The 19,308-nt window shown below is 36.6% G+C and overlaps 1 protein-coding gene and 1 long non-coding RNA gene across 5 annotated transcripts in view; one reads left to right on the top strand and one right to left on the bottom strand.

The window, feature by feature from the left end:
• Window positions 1-15,211, top strand: part of LOC131200453 (uncharacterized) — a 43,456-nt gene extending 28,245 nt beyond the window's left edge. Inside the window, exon 3 of the long non-coding RNA XR_009155622.1 lies at window positions 1,961-15,211. This is a non-coding gene — a long non-coding RNA (uncharacterized LOC131200453). The remainder of the gene's footprint in view (window positions 1-1,960) is intronic.
• A 2,745-nt stretch (window positions 15,212-17,956) lies between these two features.
• The window catches only part of RYK (receptor like tyrosine kinase), a 36,888-nt gene continuing 35,536 nt past the window's right edge, over window positions 17,957-19,308 (bottom strand). For all 4 annotated transcript variants that reach the window (XM_058187205.1, XM_058187207.1, XM_058187206.1 and 1 more), the window contains exon 15: window positions 17,957-19,197. In XM_058187205.1, coding sequence (XP_058043188.1) covers window positions 19,086-19,197 — 112 coding nt within the window. In that variant the 3' untranslated portion in view covers window positions 17,957-19,085. The remainder of the gene's footprint in view (window positions 19,198-19,308) is intronic.

The raw sequence follows: 19,308 nt of genomic DNA, 5'->3' as shown, positions 1-19,308 counted from the left end.
TGCTGGGTATATGCTTTGCAGGCATGCAGGTCTGCAGTTTCAAGGGGCGTGAATTGCCTCCATTTATGTTCCATCTATAAAGAAAAACACTCATATGGTATGTTCACTGTGGAATGATTTGAAGCCAAGAGAGTGGGGAATAGCCAGTGTTCTGCTTAAGGTGAGCAGATGACTTGAATTTACAAGTCAGGGCCAGGAAAGAGGAAGTATAAGAAAGTGTAAGTTGCCAGAAGCAAAACTCTACATCTGGATGCTGAGATTCAAACACCTTTGAGTTTTCTTGTAGTTATTGACGTTAACCTTGTATCTGTGAAAATCTGATTGTGCATCTATATGTTGGTATACATATATATTTATATGTAGTAACATAAAACATTTTTCAAACTTTAATTCCATGCAAATAACAGTAAAGCTGTTCATCTGCATCTTGCTGGATTTAGGGAAGGAGGGAGACATCCCTTAGAACCACCTTTTAGTTGGAGAGATAGCATCAAACTTGCTTGGTTGAAGTGGTTGATATTGGAATTAGAGAAGGAAGTAGTAGGGATCCTTTGGCTGTTGTCTTCCTCTTACAGATTAAAAGAATTAGAAAGGACCTTATAGGTCATCTAGTCCAACCCCCTGCCCAAGCAGGGGACTCTACACCATTTCTGACAAATGGCAGTCCAATCTCTTCTTGAAAGTCTCAAGTGATGAAGCTCCCACAACTTCCAAAGGCAAGCTGTTCCACTGGTTGACTGTTCTCACTGTCAGAAAATTTCTCCTTCTTTCCAGGTTAAATCTCTCCTTGTTCAGTTTCCATCCATTATTCCTTGTCTGGCCTTCAGGTACTTTAGAAAATAGCTTGACCCCTTCCCCTCTGCGGCAAACACTCAAATATTGGAAGACTCCCCTGGTCTCCCCTGGTCCTTCTCTTTTCTAGAGTAGTGAATGTATCTATGAGACAATTTCTTGAGTTCAGGACTACTGACCACTCTGAAAAAAAGGCAGGACTGCCCAAAGAGCTACATGATCATAACTGTAAGTCTATGAATCAACACCTCTGTTTCCTTAATGATAATTTGTATTAACTCCTGAAACATTATTCTGTCTACACTGAGCTTCCAGGAAGCATGATAAAGATCTACCACTGTCCTTGTGTTGAGACGTTTGCTTAATCAAAAGCAAAATATCTCATCTGGGCTCTAATTTCAATTTTTATCAGAGCTACCTCCAAGTGGAGTTTTAAATGTGGAATACCAAATGTTCCTTGAAATCCTTTCATTAGAAATTTGGATTGAATCATCTTAGATAGAGGTATCAGATTTCCTATAATTGTATAAAGGAAGTGCAGCAGGAGTTTGACTGCATGAATCTTAATGGCATTTGGACAAAATCAGGATCACCTTGAGTAAAGAGTAAACAAATTGCCATGAGCCTTTTGGATTGTATATAAAAATTGCTTTCCAGTGATCAAATGAATGGAATAACACTCAAAGGTAGTTAAAACAAAGCATGTACACCAATTTCTGCCTATTAATGGTCCAGGTCAACATTTTAGATCTTTTTGAAAATACCATAAACTTGTTTGTACTGCATTTTCACGGTAGCTGTTTCTCTCTAAAGAAGAATGATAGACTAAACATCTGCTTTACCCTATCAGTGATAGTGATAGTATCCCTGCATCATCTGCATATAATAACACGGCAACTTACCTGTGATATTCAGTGGAATAACATGACAGTGTACCTGTTCACCTGCCATATTTTGTAGATGAAATTCTGTTTTAATTAAATGATTGATCATGGGACTGATACAGGAATTAAATAACAATGAGACAACAATAGCAATAGCACTTAGACTTATATACTGCTGCACAGTGCTTTGCAGCCCTCTTTAAGTGGTTTACAGAGTCAGCGTATTTCTCCAGCAATCTGGCTCCTCATTAATAATATAGTCTTATTTAACTCTCTTTTGATAGGGACTATTACACTGCAATGTCTGCCTGTTTCAAGTTTGGATAAAGAAGGAGATTGGATTTCCTGCTGAGGAATCATAAATCGGTCATGGACAAGGAAAAACATACATCACATCTGAGATTTAGCAGATGAGGTCATGATGCTGATGAAAATTATGCAGCCAACCAGAATTGTGAAGTCAAGAAAACATTTTAAAGTGGCTACTTGAAATGCTCAAGCTAGTTCCAGGTCAGACGTAACAAAACATGTCTGTTTATGGTCTATTTCAATATGAAATATTATTTGTGGCATTGTCAGAATTATGTCTCATAGGATCTGGAAATATCTATGTCCACAGACCAGAAAGTGACAACTGGATGCTCTTATCTTGGTCTGGATGTGATAAATACCTACAAAAGTGTTGGCTTTGCTATAGATTACATAGTTTGGCAAGTATTGTGAATTTCCAATTAAATAACCATTTAAATTAATAGTTCCATTGGTTGCTTGAACAATAAAAATGAACATAACTGCAGTTTATATTCCTACAAAGAAATACAGATAAGGCAAAAGACAAGTTCTATGCACATATACAAATAATCCTGGGTTCATTGCTATGGAGAGAATTATTTCTGATAACTGGTAACCGAAATTTCCATGTTGTTAAAAATCTGCAGGATAGAAAAAATGTCTTGGACAAATTTGTTGCTGGAGAGCTGAACAACAATGGCCTATGCCTGCTATCATTTGCAGCAGCAAATGAGATAATAGTTGGAAACAGCTTATTTCATTATCCACTGAAACAATACATGAAACAAACTCACCCAGTGGAAAAGATATGTAAGTCCTTAATTATGCCCTAACAAACAGAAGTTTTTAAACATCACTCATGGATATCTGGTCAATGAGAGGCACCAACTCTGGCTCTAATCATCCCTTGTACAGTTGTTCCTACAACTCCAATTGAAACAAATTGCTTGTAATTAGCCACACCCAAATGTTATGACTGGGTGAAGCTACAAGATCCTACTTGCCAGCAAAAATTGCAACTGCTACTTACTAACTGTTTTGCCAACCTTAAACATCTGCAAGATGTAAGTGATCAAGCACTATTGTCATGCCACAACATATAGAACAACTATAATTTCTCATTAATAAAGAATGTGCCAAAGAAAGTTGTTCTGTAGCAAGATAGTGAACATGACTATGGATTTCAGACGAATGTCTAGCACTAATTGACAAACAAAAACAGTGCACATTCAAAAATGTGACAACTTAATAAATGTGTACCTGTTTCAAAACAGAAGAGATTGCCTATTGGGATAATAGATAATAGAATAATTTGAAAAAGCCACACATTGCCAAGAATATTGAAGTCTTTCCTCATATTATGCAGTAAATTTCAATATTCATATAATTTCAATATTCAAACAACAAGGTCAGAAAATCAGAAAGCAGTTTTGTATGCTATAGAACTGCAGAACTGAATCATTAGCAAAAGTGTTTGATACTTTTTAAAAGTCACCCTATTCAGGAAGATACTCCAGTAGAATCAGTAAAACGAACATTTCAAAAATATAAGTCCATATTCTCAAAAATAAAAGTGACTATTCATTAATTACAAAGAGCGAAAACTGCTGGAACAAATGAATTCATGGCAGAAGCTTTCAAATTTGAAGATCATGTATTAATTTTTTTTTGTTCCACTCCTTTAAATGGTTTGGAAGCCACAAAAACACCAAATCCATTGAAATAGACAATAAATTACAATTTTAAAAAATGAGGCAGTCAAGAATGCAAGAATTACTGTGGGATTAGCTTATTTTCAATTGCAGGCAATATATTTGTGAAACTAATCAATAAAGTCTTCAAAGGCAACTACTGTATCCTACAAATAAGCTGATTTCCTGAAAGCGAATGCTGTGGTCAAATATTTGTACTAAATAATTGTTCAATAACACAATATGTATGGAAAGAGCCTCATTGTTGCATTTGTTGACATTGAAATGGCATGTAATAGTATCCATCAGCCAACATTGCAGAATGAATACCTGGTAAAATAATAGCCTTCTGCAGGTACATAAGAAATCATAAAGTCATATCCATCCATTAATGTCAATATATCCGAAGACTTTCTTGTATGTGCTAATATAAGACCGCAAATAATCTCTCTTCCTGTTCAATACTGTGATCAGTGCAATCATGTTGAAAATCTTGATTGGTATGGTGTCAGATTTGGGCAAGATGAATTCATCATAGATCTAATGTTAGCTATTAAGAGCATGATTTTTACAGAAAGTGAAAGAGAAGATTTTGAAATCTTACTTTAAAAACTGCTGATTATCCATACAGTAGCTTTATTATCAATATTGACAGTACTAAGGTATCTACAAATATTGGCTCTCAGGAAACCTTTGAAGTTTATTGAGTTCAGCTTGAACAATTTAAAGAACAAAATAACTAACAGCCAATATCAACAAATCAACTGGCTAGATTGCTTCAGACTTCAGAACCCGTGCATGGCGGCTTTGGAAAAAAGTAGCATAAAACATTGCTATTGACGTGTGCATCTATCAGTCGATAATACTATCTACCAATACTGTTATATGATGCAGAATCTTGAACTTTGCTTCAAAATTATTTGAGAGAGCTCAAAATATTCAAAATATATTGACTGCCCTAATATTAGGGATGTTAATGTATAAAAAACACAAAATCAAAACATGAAAGAATGGTGCTGCAAACAGCCTATTATAGCCTGTGAAATTCAGATACATTGAATGTAAAAGTTTGGACACATTTGCCCCATGATGATTTCCTTATCAACTGCTTTGAAAAATCACACCCTGTAGGTTGGAAAGTACAGCAATTGGTTCCAAAGAAAACTTGGCTGAAGTATGTGGGAGAAGTTCTAATGAACTTAGATTTAAGACGATAGAAGTTAAAATCATAACAAACAAAAATGGAAGATTATACTGTGAGTGGACTCATAGTACTTAGAGCCACATATTGGCTGTAACAATGTTGTACTTACCAGCTGTGAGTTAACTTCAAGATTGAGATAAATAGGGATCAAATTATATAGTTGACCTACCCTATTATATCTTAAAGTTATATTTTCATACACTTTGGAGAAAAGAGTTGATATAATTATTATATCTTTTAAGCTTTTTCCATTACCTTGTTTTGGAGATATGATCATATGTCTACTTAAAATCAATAAATGCAATAGAGGAGGCAGACAATAATTTTGCTATCTATTTTTCTACCAAATAGTGCAATGAAAATTCCTGCTCTTTTGTACTTTTGGCAGCTATGAAACCCACCTATTCATCTATAATATTTTATAACTTCATCCAAAATTTTCAATTTAAGTGACTTGCCTATATTTTAATAATAGTATTTGCTGCTAGTTATCAAAATCATCTTTCTCCCCTTTTTAAAAACTGGGATAATTATAGTCAAACCCCAATACTGAGTGAATCTGGTCATTTTGCCCATGTGTAATATGTGAATACTGAGGACAAATCACTTTTATTAACCTTTAGGGTGGATAACATCTCTTTTGGTGCCTTTCCACATTTCAACTGACTGCTCAGTCTAGAGCAGCGGTTCTCAACCTGTGGGTCGGGACCCCATTGGGGGTTGAATGATGATTTGCCAGGGGTCGCCTAAGACCATCGGAAATATGGGAAGTATACTTGTGAGTCGAAGAATCCAATGGTTGACTCCACAAGCCAGCTGCAGGCTCTTCAAATCGCTAGCCGAATTCGGCTTCAGGCGCGATGAATTAAAAAAGAGAGAAATTTTGGCTCTGATGTTTCCCTCTCAAGCCAGCTGCAATCACTCCCAATCGCTAGCCTAATCTGGCTTCAGGCGTGATAAACTTAATAGGGAGGAGTCTCCGCTTTAATGCCTCCGTCGTCAAGGCAATCGCAAGCAGTTCAGATTTCTAGCCAATACGGCTTCAGGTGTGATAAATTCAAACCAAAAATAATTTTATAGTTGGGGTTGCCACATCGTGGGGAATTGTATTAAAGGGGTCGCCACATCATGGGGAATTGTATTAAAGGGGTCACAGCACTATAAAGGTTGAGAACCACTGGTCTAGAGATTTCTGACCTTTAGCTTGTGGCCAATGTAGGAGTAGTCTAAAACCTAATGCAAGTCTATTGAATCAATCAACTCTATATACAGCTCAGGAAAAAAAATCTTCCCCCTAGTTAAAGGAATATGGGACATTATATACAGATAAGCAGACAACAATGTAGCAGTATCATTTAATATACCAACTGCTAGCAACTTGACTTTGTGCCAAGAAGCATAATATTAGCATAATTCCATATATTGGAGTGGCTAAGTGTGATGAGCAGTTGCTTGAGGCAAGTCCATACGTGTAAGTTCGAGTTGCTCCTTTTGGTCGTCCCTTTAGAGAAGGGCTTAGCAGAACTGGTCCTTAACATGGAAAGGTTTCCCCCAGTAGCACAAAAGGCCATAGAAAGATGAAAGTCCTTGACATCTTGCAGCTTTTGGGGTCCTGAAGGTGCAGAATGGATTTCTTCCTTGGCTCTCAAGTAACAAGGTGCAGCGTTCTTCCTGGTTACTGCACAACCACCACCTTTGGCTGCAAGGATCTGGTCTAAAACTGAAGTGTTTTGCCCAATTGTAGAATTTCTATGTGTAAGGTGCCATTTACTTTGTAGCTGTATCACATACTATTTCTGGTATAAATGCTTCATAGTAATCATAAATATATATTTCCAGTCTTATTACACATACCTGATTAAACAAAAATCTTTGAGAAAACATTGTCTGTTACTCTGAACCTGCAGGACTTTTACCTTTCTCCTTTTTCACAGATGACCAATTGTGAGCTATTTGTTGTGTTTTCTCAAGATGCCTGTTTGGCTTCTTTTTATTTATTTTGTATTTGGACAGGATAAGGCCTGCTGAGATGCAACAGTCCCATTCACAAAGTACATCCTGTTGTCACACAGAGTTAAGTACACATTCCATGCATGGAACAATGATATGGCAAAGGACAGATCTCTGCAAGCATCGTATTGGCTGGGGACAGGACTAATCACAACTGTCAGGATAGGTATAAAGAAGTGACATCTTTCAGATGCCCCAAGTGTACCTTCTTGAACCAATAAACTTTACTGACACTAAGCAGCAAAGCATTCCATTTTGGTTATTATTGTCTTAGTTTGGCTGCTAACTCAAGTAAGAATTTTTCTGGCATAAGGTTAAGCAATGGATCAATTCTGCATGACGGATTAAAGAATGCCTTGTTTCTTTGGATGAGCAAAAGAATGGAAATCTTGACTCAGGTAGACCATTGTCAATTATGCAGCAGAACAGATTTATTGGAGGTCACTTTATAGTCACAGAAGAGGTAAAATTGGCTATTTGTGGCTTCATAGTGGACAGGGTTAATACAGCCTCATTGAGTGACAGAATCTCCTCATTGCCATAAGATTCCTGATCACAATACCCTAAAATATTTATTCTTGGAAGGAGAAAAGAAAATGTGAATCTAATTATCATCCCAATAAGAGAATATGTATATATACAGTATGTATATGTGTAGGGTGCTCTCTCAACTTGGTTGTTTTCTTGCAGATGTTTCATTACCCCAACTGGATAACATCGTCAATATGATGTTAATTACTTTGGGCAATGAAACATCTGCAAGAAAACAACCAAGCTCAGAGAGCACCAAGGACCCCTCATTTCAACCATGAGCTACAAATTTTCTCCTTTACAATATATGCAATTCAGCAAATCCAAGGTTTTTGGGTGGAAGGTGAAGCAACTGCCCTGATCTTTAGATGTAGATGGAGCCCCTCCACAGGATGCCTCAGGATCTGATTGTTTGAATATATTTATTCAGGACAGTCAAACTCAAACATTTAAAAGACAGTTCTAAGAGCTCTTTTGGTATTTTAGATTTTTCCTCATGGACCCATGGGGGAGGAAGTAATATAGAATAAAAATACAGTAGGAAGGGTTCAAAGATATCTTCCATTTTTATGATTATTGAGCTGGTGTCTCATACACCATACTGAATATAGTGGTGACTATATTCAAACATTTTCTAAATTCACTGAATGTCCTGAATTGTAAACTAGTGGGCTCATATAATATTCTAAGGTACAAAATAAAGTTAAAAATAACTTTTTGGATGTTCAGTTAATCTAGTTAGTTATATTGTGTGAACCAATACAGAATTTTCAAAAGCCTTGAACAAGCCTAATCTTTAGGTTTATTCCAAATCTAAAACGAACTGATTGAGATCCTGTCAAACCATACAAGATCCTGTCAAACCATTTCTGACTCCTAGCAACCACATAGGTACATTTTCCCCATGATTCAAATCCACACAGTTAGATAAATTACAGTCTAATAACGTCCCAGAATGATTAGTTGATGGGAGCTTATGGGAAAGCAAGAGAATGAAGCCTCAGTTGGAGAAATGAGAGGCAAGAGAATAGGGAGAGTCTAAATATAAGAAATAGATATTTATGCTAGTTTCAGTATGACACAATAGTGCCCCCTAAAGCTTCTGATAAGCTGACCCCACATTAAAAAGTCTGAAGTGATGGAATATAATGTTTACAACTCTCTCTGTATAACAAAATTACAACTAGTAAAAATCACACTGAACATTTCAAATTCCAAAGATTACTTAGAACAAGGGTCTCCAACCTTAGTTCCTTTAAGACTTGTGGGCTTCAACTCCCAGAGTCCCTCAGCCAGCAAAGCCAATGCTGTTCAACTGGTGCTCCAGATTTTTATTTTTATTCATTTTCAGTTTTTTAAACTATTTTAGTTGTTGTTATTAGTCCTTCCATTTGATTTTTACTAAATTCTGTTATAAATTTTCCCTCCCATATTTCCTTTCTATGTAATATGTTTCTTTCTTTGCTTATTATACTTCTAATAAATATTATTTTAGACAGATTACAATACTAATTGGAACATTCAAGGTTTTAAATATTTTTTGTATAAAACAATGTCAATAAAATACAAATAATAAAAATACAGGAGCTTTGCCTGTATTTTGGCAAACCCCTATCAAGCTAGAGACAATCATTGGATAGGAATCAAAAATTGAAAGTGGGAATCAGAACCGAAGAGCAAATTGATATAATACAAGATCCAAGAAAGCTCTTCTGAATCCTGACACCAATAAAAAACTTTCTAGTCCTGGTCTCCTTTCTTAATGTTCTGATCATATCAAATTATAAATCCAGTTCAATTTTTATCATCCTACAGTAATTCCTGCAGCTATATTGAGTGTATAACTCTTAAATTTCTTCAGTACATTAGAAGTGCTATCTGGAAGGCAACAGGTTGGGAAAGCTATTTTTATTTAATAGCAGACTGCCAATTTTTGCAAATTCTAAAATTTTAACCACCATATGTATAACAGAAAAATTACAGAAACTGCCCAGCAATTTTCATAGGAAGCAAGGTCTTACAGTCCAAAATGTATGTAACTCGGAACAAGACAGTTGGGAGTTATTATTTACAGTGCTTTGGATGAGCTTCAGATAATACATACCTGAAGCTTTTATGATCTAAGACGGTTCAGTGAAGCTGAAGAGGGGGCAATCTAAGGCAGGCAATCCTGTAATTACAACTGCAATTCTAATAATTCAAAGAAAACATATGCTTTAAGTTTAGTGGGTTTTGCCATGCTACATCTTCAGAAGGGATAAGAAATGGTCTGACTGTAAAGCAACTTTCTTTACACCTGAACTGAAACGTTTTTAAAACACAGTTTCTCTTCAAACCGATGCAACATCTGTTGAATTGTTGTTTCCTATTAGAAACTTGGGAAAATCTTTTAACAGAGGCACATTTGTGACTAAGCAGAGGGTGAAGTGAACTGCTACATCAGCATTTCTTAATAGACTCATCAGAAATTTGGCCAAGACTATCTTCTACGTACACTGGAGGAGGTTGACGTACTGAATGAATCGGATGCAACTTGGAGCTGAATTAGTTGGTTGCTATGCTAATTAATCTACATATACCCTCAAGTTATCATTCCCAATATTGCATATACAGTTTACATTTCTAGCACTAATGAATTGTGCAGTAAAGTATATAAGCCATTCTACTGCCTGAAGCAAGCTCACAGCGATAAAGAGCAAGAACTGAAGGAATTCAAAAGATAGCTACATAGAGTAATAACTTTTCTTAAGTGTTATTATGGTTGTTTTAACATGTGGATAGTCTGATTTTGCCAAGTGATGGATTCATAATGAAGGTCCTCATCACTGCAAGCCAGTGATAATGGTATTACAGGTGCTTCTGCTGTCTAAGCAATAAGTCACCTACTAAATTCTGAGATCTTTATGATATTCAGGCATTTCTACAAGTAGGCTTGAGTAGAGGCTTGCCTTTACTTTTCTGGAAACCCCCCTGAGCTATTAAACTGACGTCAATAGATAGTTGTCAAACAAAGATGATTAAAATTTGGCAAGGGGAATAAATTGATGAAAGGTAGTTCTCTTGCTTCTCACACAATGGGCACATAAGCAGTGCTGCTGTGGGCAAATAAATAGGCAAATATGGTAGAGAAAAGGCAAAATGCAGATATACTATGATTGGTTTACAGCGTGGGAGGGTTCCTACCACGAATTTCAAATTCAAAGAACTTTGGTTTCAAGTATTCAAGATGGGGGCATATTAAGGATAGTAGCAGAGATCTTTCATGGGAAACACTGAGTGTAGAAAGAGATGACTGAGTTCTTGATCATGGGTACAAGTCTGGCAGAAGAACAATTTTCTTCTGAGGGTTGTTCTGTAAAGGGCTAATCCAGAACACAATAAACTCTTCAAGGACATTTGCACTTTTCAAAAATAAATAAATAAATTCTCCAAAATCCACATGAACTTTCAGGTTTTAATTAAAGCCCACTTCAACAGCATAAATGGTTTTGAAATGCTCTACCCAGAATGGAGGTAATAATAATTCCTCTAAATTTCTCCAGGAAAATGAGTTATTCAGCAATGACTACACATTCATGCACACACCTTGATTACATCTTCGCTGTGTAACATTGGAATCTGACTGAAATACTTTTTAAAGGAAATCACTTTTAACATTAGCAAACTGTCTTTCTGGTACTATTGTAAATTATTACCAGCTACTTCTAGACACATGCTAAATACATATTAACAATGTCTAAAGGCTGTTCTGCCTTTATATTGGGATGTCAAATTCTTTTTAAAGCTTAAATTGGGTACTCTGCAGAGAAACAAAAATATTGGTTCCAAATGTTTTCATAATTACATGCATTTATAGAAAATAGAGCAGGATTATGACAGAGCTTTCCACTAAATTTTCTGTTTCTGGGAAGAGCTCTTTCTCAACCCTTTTTGTTCTCTGTCTGAGATCACACATCATTTAAACTGGTACAATCATAATTTAGGACATCACAGCTAATTGATGCAATATACTAAACTATAAATTGTAGTTTACAGATCACAGTGGCTCTTCACACGAATACATTAAGCCAAAATCAAAGAAAATTGCATTAAGGCAATTGTGTGATCCGTGAATCAAGTCCATAACTAATATTAAACGAGCATGCAATCAAACGATTACAAGTCTCTGGTTTCAACAAAGGGTGGCCAATTTGAAATTTTAACATGTAGAGCACCATAGGTTGGTTAAAAAGTTATGTGCAGAGTTGAGTCAAGAGCAGTGGTGGGTTTCAAAACTTTTTACTACCAGTTCTGTGGGTGTGGCTTGGTGGGCATGACTTGGTGGGCATGGCAGGGGAAGGATACTGTAAAATCTCCATTCCCTCCCCACTCCAGGGGGAGGTTACTGCAAAATTCCAATTTCCTCCTGAGCAGCTGGGACTTGGGAGGCAAAGAATAGACAGGGGTGGGGCCAGTCAGAGGTAGTATTTACTGGTTCTCCCAACTACTCAAAATTTCTTCTACCGGTTTTCCAGAACTGGTCAGAACCTGCTGAAACCCACCTCTGGTCAAGAGGTGTTGTGTCTATTAGGCTTTCTAGCCTAATGCTTTGTATAAATAAAATCTATAATTCATCTGCTCTCCACTGATAGGAACATCTGCAAATGGGTCGAAAATGTTAAGATTTTCATGTGTAACTGTGTGATTAAAACCTTGCCCCTCTTTTGCATGCATTGCACATGAAATCGATCACACGGTCATGGTTCCATCGATTTTTTTGGAACTCCTGCTACCCCCAGATATTTTTATGACAGCAGAAAATAGTATTTGCACAAACGTGTCTTTGTGAGGACACTTTTTAAATACATCTTGCAAAGTATTCAGACTGCATATAGGAATGCTCTCATAAAATCTTCCTGGGTTTCTCTAAACTCAGAGAATGTTCACACACTCAACTTTGGGCTTATTCCTCGGAAATGAGAAATCTTGTATGTCTAGATTAGATTCCAACTAACTCCAAATTTAGATTGCAGATTTAGAGTGGAAGGAAGGAACCAAAGCTTCAGCTTTTGGGGATCTTCCAAATAGATCAACAACTGCATCCATTGGCATTGTTGTTCCTTCAGACAAAGGGGTCAAATATGGGCTAAAAACGTACAGAACGGATCCCTTGGTTCTGTGAAATTTCCAGAGATAATGGATGAAAAATGTCTCCATAGATGTTTTACCCAAACTATTCTGAAGTTCAAGTACTTAGAAGTTCCCATGGCAATTATTATTTACACAGAATGCCCTCTTTATGTTCAGTTTTCCTGCTAAGCTCTATTTTCTGATTCAAGACTCTGATGATTTATTGTTTGGCCTCTGATTAGTATATTTCCCCAGTTTGTTACAATTGACCAGTTCAAGCCCCCTCGTAAATCTTTCAGCTCTGGTTTATACTTGTGTGGCTGCTCATATGTGTACGCACATGTAAATGAATTGCACAATGGAGGTAATTCTAATATAAAGGGTGGAGGGCAGGGTGGGATGTCTGCTAATTGAATGACCTCACTCACTGTTCGGGGAACAAGTGGTACCACAACTTTTCCAAAATAGCCTTCAATAGTCTTGTATATAGCCAAGAAATGTTATTTCAAGCAACTTCAATGGAGTATTGAGAGGCACGCAATGAATTATATTGTTTATAATAAAAAATTATATATGGACTTCTCCAACCTAATGGCCCATAGTTATGTGAAGCTACCATTTCTACAATCCCTGAGCAATTGGCCCAACATTTATGGGAATTCTGGGAGTTGCTGTCCCACATATTAAGAGAAAGTTAAGTGTGTGCGCGTGCACGTGGCATGTGCATGTGTATGCATAGGTATAGATTTTTTCCCCTTTTCTGGATTTTTCTCCTAAAGAAAATCCATATTAATAGTAAAAAGAAAAACAGAGTTAACAAGTGCACAAAATGGCACATTATTTCCTAAAATCATAAATACTTTTGTCAGTTTGCCTTATTTTTCCAGTGTGCTCACAGGATATGATTTTGCATTTGTGCCCATTCTACATTGATGGGGGTCACATCCTTCGTTCTGGAATTCCAGGGCTAGAAAAAAAATCAGATAAATTGAAATAGCTGCAAACTAGGTCAACAGGAATGAGCAAGGAACTAGAACATAATGGTACAGAGAGAGCTTAAAGAAACTGAATGTGTTTAGCTTTAAGAAAGTGGAAGGGAAATATAAATATTCTTCAAATATCTGAAGAGATATACAGTAGAGATCAAGCTCTCTTTCCTATTACTGGATCTATAGGACACAGAATGATGAGTTTAAATTATAAAAGGGTTAAATGGAGAGGGTGCGCAACTTAGGCGTTCTCCTGGATGGGCGGTTGTCTTTTGAAGAACATTTGACGACCGTCTCCAGGAGAGCTTTATCAGGTACGCCTGATTCGCCAGTTGCGCCCCTTTCTTGACCGGGATTCCTTATGCACAGTCACTCATGCTCTTGTTACCTGTCGCCTGGAATACTGCAATGCTCTCTACATGGGGCTCCCCTTGAAGAGCACCCGGAGGTCCAGAATGCAGCTGCGCGGGTGATAGAGGGAGCTGCTCGTGGCTCCCATATAATACCATATAATACCAATCCTGCGCAAGCTGCACTGGCTGCCTGTGGTCTTCCGGGTGCACTTCAAGGTGTTGGTTACCACCTTTAAAGTGCTCCATGGTTTAGGACCGGATTATTTATGGGACCACCTACTGCCACCGTTTGCCTCCCACCGACCTGTGCGCTCTCACAGAGAGGGACTCCTTAGGGTGCCATCAGCCAAGCAATGTCAGTTGGCGGCCCCCAGGGGAAGGGCCTTCTCTGTGGGGGCTCCTACCCTATGGAACGAACGTCCCTCTGGACTCCGACAACTCCCTGACCTTCGGACCTTCCGCCGTGAGCTGAAGACATACCTATTTTTCCGCGCAGGACTGGCATAAAATTTTTAGACGTTATGATTGGGTTTTTAATTTTTAATTGGGTTTTATGGTTTTTAAATGTATTTAAAATTGGGGCCAAATTTGAATAAGTTTTTTAGTTATTGTTTTATCTGTATTGTGTTATTGATTGTAGTTTTTACTTGGCTGTAAACTGCCCTGAGTCCTTTGGGAGAAGGGCGGTATACAAATTAAATAATAATAATAATAATAATAATAATAATAATAATAATAATAATAATAATAATAATAATAATAATAATAATAATAATAATAATAATAATTAAATGTTAAAAATTTTCAAACTGTAAGAACAATTTTACCAATAATTCAGAGAAGCGAACTTTTGAGACTTTTAATTTGAAATCTTCCACTAAGTAGAGAAATGGCCTAAATGATCCCTTCCAACTCTTTGATATCTTTCAGAACTTCAACTTCCTGGCTAGACTCTATTTGGAGAAGCAAATATTTCGTTCCCTTTTCATTCTTTAATAGAAAACCCAGTAGTTACATCTTTATAGGAAAACTTGTGTGCTTCTTTACTTAAAAATCTAGTATCCAGAGAAGCAATACCTTTATTATGCCAGCTGTCAAGTGTCAAGACATATTGAACACCAATTAGGGACAAATAATCATGGATAAAAATCTAACTTTACTTAATGTTTAAAAACATTTTCAATACAAATTGAGTGTTTGATTGAAGCATTCTGAATAAGGGTCTGTTTAAGAAAGAAAATTTCCCTTCAAGGCATTCCTACCAAACAGACATTAACCTATCAAAGTTTCCATTAGTTTTTCTTGTAATTAGCAACCACGGATATTACACTTCCAAGTCTACTGCCCTCTAGCTAATTAGTGCTACTCTCAGTATTCATACTTGTCAGTGTGGTTGGGTGAGTATCTGGACAGCCATAATTCCCATCAAATCTCTCCACATAGTTTAGAACATTTACAAATGAAGCCATCTAGTAGGGTTCCTGGACTGCACCATGGAAGGTATCCCAGAAGGCTTATGTCATCTTTGATATTTAACAAATTTGCTGTATGTTAGAAAGAATTAACTTTCAAACAACACTTTTTAAAAAAGTCTAGGCAGTTATAGGCATCTTTTTCATTATACAGATAAGCACATAAGGTAATAAAGCAGCTGTAGATGCATATTTTATTAAAAGTAATATGTATTTTTGTTATGTTGACCATACCAATTTGCTTCAAGTATTAAAGCAAATACTGTATTTTTCAGAGTATAAGACGCTCTGGAGTATAAGATGCACATTAGTTATTGGGGAGGAAAACAAGAAAAAATAATTCTGCCTCTGCCTACCAGCGTCCATCAGTATTCATTTGGCTAGCATCCTTGCAGCAGATAGCAAACAGGCTGGTCATCTTCAGCACATTATTGCAGCCTGATTCAGCATGAGCAGCTGATTGATGGGTGGATCGGCCTCCTGGAATACCCCCAATCAGCTGTTCCAGGCTGCAGGGATTGCCACAGACTATTGCTGCCTCCATGCCTTGCGTTTTTGGCCTCTGAACGTTCCAGGCTGCAGGGAACATCACCGCCGATCACCTCAGCGCATCACATTTTCAGCCTCCGTCTATTGCATTTTTGGCTTCCACACACTGCGTTCTTGGGCGGTTCCAGGCGGAGATGTGCTCTGGTGATCCCCACAACCTGGAACAGGTCTAAAACAGCGGAGGTCAAAAACGGATGGCCAAAAATCACTGAAGGGTGAGGGCCAGCAAGTGGGCAGGGCTACATTTGGTGTATACAGCGCACCCAAATTTCACCTTCTTTTAAGGGGGAAAAAGTGCATCTTATACTCCGAAAAGTATGGTACTTTGTATCTTACCGGACACCCAAATTGGTAAAAGAGGAAGTTAAGAAAACAAGATTAAAGCAAAAGCAAAAATCAGCTGAAATTTACTTACTATAGATTAGATTTCTCTCTAAAGCTTACTAAATATTGTGTTGCACCACCATTGATTTTGCAAATTTTGTGTACGTAACTTGAAAGAAGTACTCTTCCCTGAAACAAGAGCTAACCATATGGGCTGGAGTGTTTGATTTTGGCCTAACTTCATTGCTATTCAAATTATTAGAAAAATATGCTGTTTTAAATGAATACTTTTAGATTAGTATCAGGTGTCAACTTGCGAAGCTTTCCTGACCTGCTCTTGAGCTGCCATAGGCAGAGCGATGAGAAAATCGAGCCTTGTGGCTGCATCGAGGAACTTGCATTTCAGTCAAAATAAAGCATAATCCAGCAGCAACATCAAGGTCATCTCCAGGGGGACCCACAGTGGCAGGAGTGAGTGAGTTCTACAACCCGCAAAATTGCTTCATTGGGAATGTTGGGGGGAGGGGGAAACAGGGTCAGAGCCAAGGCGCTAATTAAGTGAAGTCAGAGTTGGCTTCACTTGGATCATGCCGACATGAAGCTCCTAATAAATAACTGGATTTCTTTTGAAACTTAGCTTGAGGCTCATGATTTAATTAGGGCATTGGTCGGAACCCTGACATCAGATTCTAAAAGATGAATCACTCACTGCTGCTCTTGCCTCAATGGTGCCAAGTAATTTTGGAGAGGACAAAGGTCCTCATGTAACTTATAAGTTGTAAACCATGTTGATTTGCTTCATATTTTCTTTTTTGTTCACATAATTTTGTTTTGTTTCAATGTTATTCTACAATAATTATAATGCAAAAAATGAGGAAAAATTTATATCTTCTGTCCATTTTTGAAGTCCCAATGGTAAACTACATGAAATAACCAAGTAAGTTTTCATGCTGAATTTTCTTTCCTATATCATCAGTTTTGGACTTTTATCTTCTTTATCATACATATGCATACATACACAAACAGACACATCTCCATTCTGTTTGAGGCCAATGGAAGTTCCAATATATCTAGAACACATATTGGTAAAAGCTAATGCTCCATATAGATTTGAACACTACATCCATTCTATCCATCAAAGACCGAAGTCCTAACATATCTTATCTGTAACTGCACAAACTAGAACTAAGAAAATATTTCTCCTGGATCAAAAGAAAATGTGTGAAAATTAAGACTTTTATTTTCACTTGTTCTACCATTTTGCTGATGTATTCTCCAGACATACTCAACTGTAGTTTTGTGAGTGATCCCATGTGACATTAATAAGAAATGCAGAAAAACTGACAAAAACAAAACACTACGCATGCTTTAGGATGTGGAATGGCAGAACAGCAACTCTCACTGGACAGAAACATGTGTATGAGAAAATCTTTGGACATACTGTATGTTTTAAAAAGTTTGATTTAAATTATATTCAATTTCTATTGTAGCAGGGATTTTTCTATAATCTGTCAATTACATCTAAATTGTCTGATTACAGGAATTACCTAAATATAAAAAAAATTTCAGCATTTTTAAAGCCAATTTTTACTCTCAGGATGAAATTGGTAGTGGATTTCAGTATATGAGAAATAATAAAATGCCTTCATTTCCCCAAATTTTGAATTAAATGTTGATTAATGCATTTAATGCAATACTACAGTATCAAATTTAGAATTTCTTATTTAATTGTAACAACAATTTCTTCTACTCATCAACTGTGTCCTTAAAATATATATATATATTTTATTCCTTTTCAGGTCATAAAAAATCCTACTCATACAAACCAGTACCATTTTAACAAGAAAAATTGCATTCTATAAACCAGGATGAAAGACGTCTAATAAATAGACAGCTTCAACATTTTTAACATTTGTAATAATATGTTACCAGATTTTTACCACTTAGCATGAGGCTTAGTTTTACTTTCAACGAATCTCCCAAAGGTGCTTTTTCAAAAGGCAACTGCACTTTGTTTTTCCTTGAAGATGTTTTGTTTCTTCAGTTCTTGAATGAAAAGCAAAACATCTTCAAGGAAAAACAAAGTACAGTTGCCTTTTGAAAAAGCACCTTTAGGACAACCATGACCTGGATGACTGAGAATCTCCACATACACTTTCAGTGAATAATACATAATCTTTAAATAATTTCTTGCTGTCTTAAAAGGGGGACAATGACCTTAAAAGTATTTTCCCCGATAAAAACTGCTACTGAAAAATGGGATTAAAAATAAGAAAAGGCCACTTGTGGTTTCAACAATACTGTGCTATCATCTTAAAATAAAAGCAATTGATACAAAGAATTCCAACTACAAACCCGAACACCCAAACCAGTCAAGTAATTTTAAATATTTTGATGCTGCAATACACATAAGATTTTGGGGATAAGGAAAGAAGGGGGAAAAAAGGAAAGGGATAGTTGACTTTTGCCCCTTGAATCTTGGTTTTTTTAAACGGACATCTCCCATTTCTCTGTTATTTCCTTGAATTTTGCATCTACTTTAACAGTGCCAAAATTAACCTTACATTTTTATCAACTCATTTACATGAATTCTTTTGGAAATTGGAAGAGTTTTATTTTTCAAATAATTGTCATTTTGAATAATCCCCAAATCCTCCTCAGGATGGATTATCTCTTTTAAGGCACAATGATTTTGGAAAAAGATCCTCTACTGAAGCTACTGCGTAGTATGTTGACTTCCTGATGTTAATATTACGCGACTCCACAAAAATTTGGAATATCTGGAATTTTCTTCCAGATATTTTAAGATAGAAATTACAGTTGCATAAATAGATGGCAATGTTTTCTCTGTGAATTCAGCAATGTTTTTAAGTTGAGTGTTGATTGTCAGACATAAGCTCCCAATGCTGCATGAAATTCAGTAAGACACTGCACCAGCTGCTGGAATTTAGGTCTCTCCTCAGGATCTAGTGCCCAGCAACAAGCCATCACAGCAAATCTAAAAAAAAATAAAAACAAGCAGAAATCATTCAAACTTGTCATACTTACTGCAGCATATTTTGAATATTTGTACAATGTACATAATTTAAGATCCAAAAGTTACTCTTGT

This window comes from Ahaetulla prasina, chromosome 6 (assembly GCF_028640845.1).
Source record: "Ahaetulla prasina isolate Xishuangbanna chromosome 6, ASM2864084v1, whole genome shotgun sequence".
NCBI lineage: Eukaryota > Metazoa > Chordata > Lepidosauria > Squamata > Colubridae > Ahaetulla > Ahaetulla prasina.
This window is presented reverse-complemented; position numbering and strand designations above follow the sequence as displayed.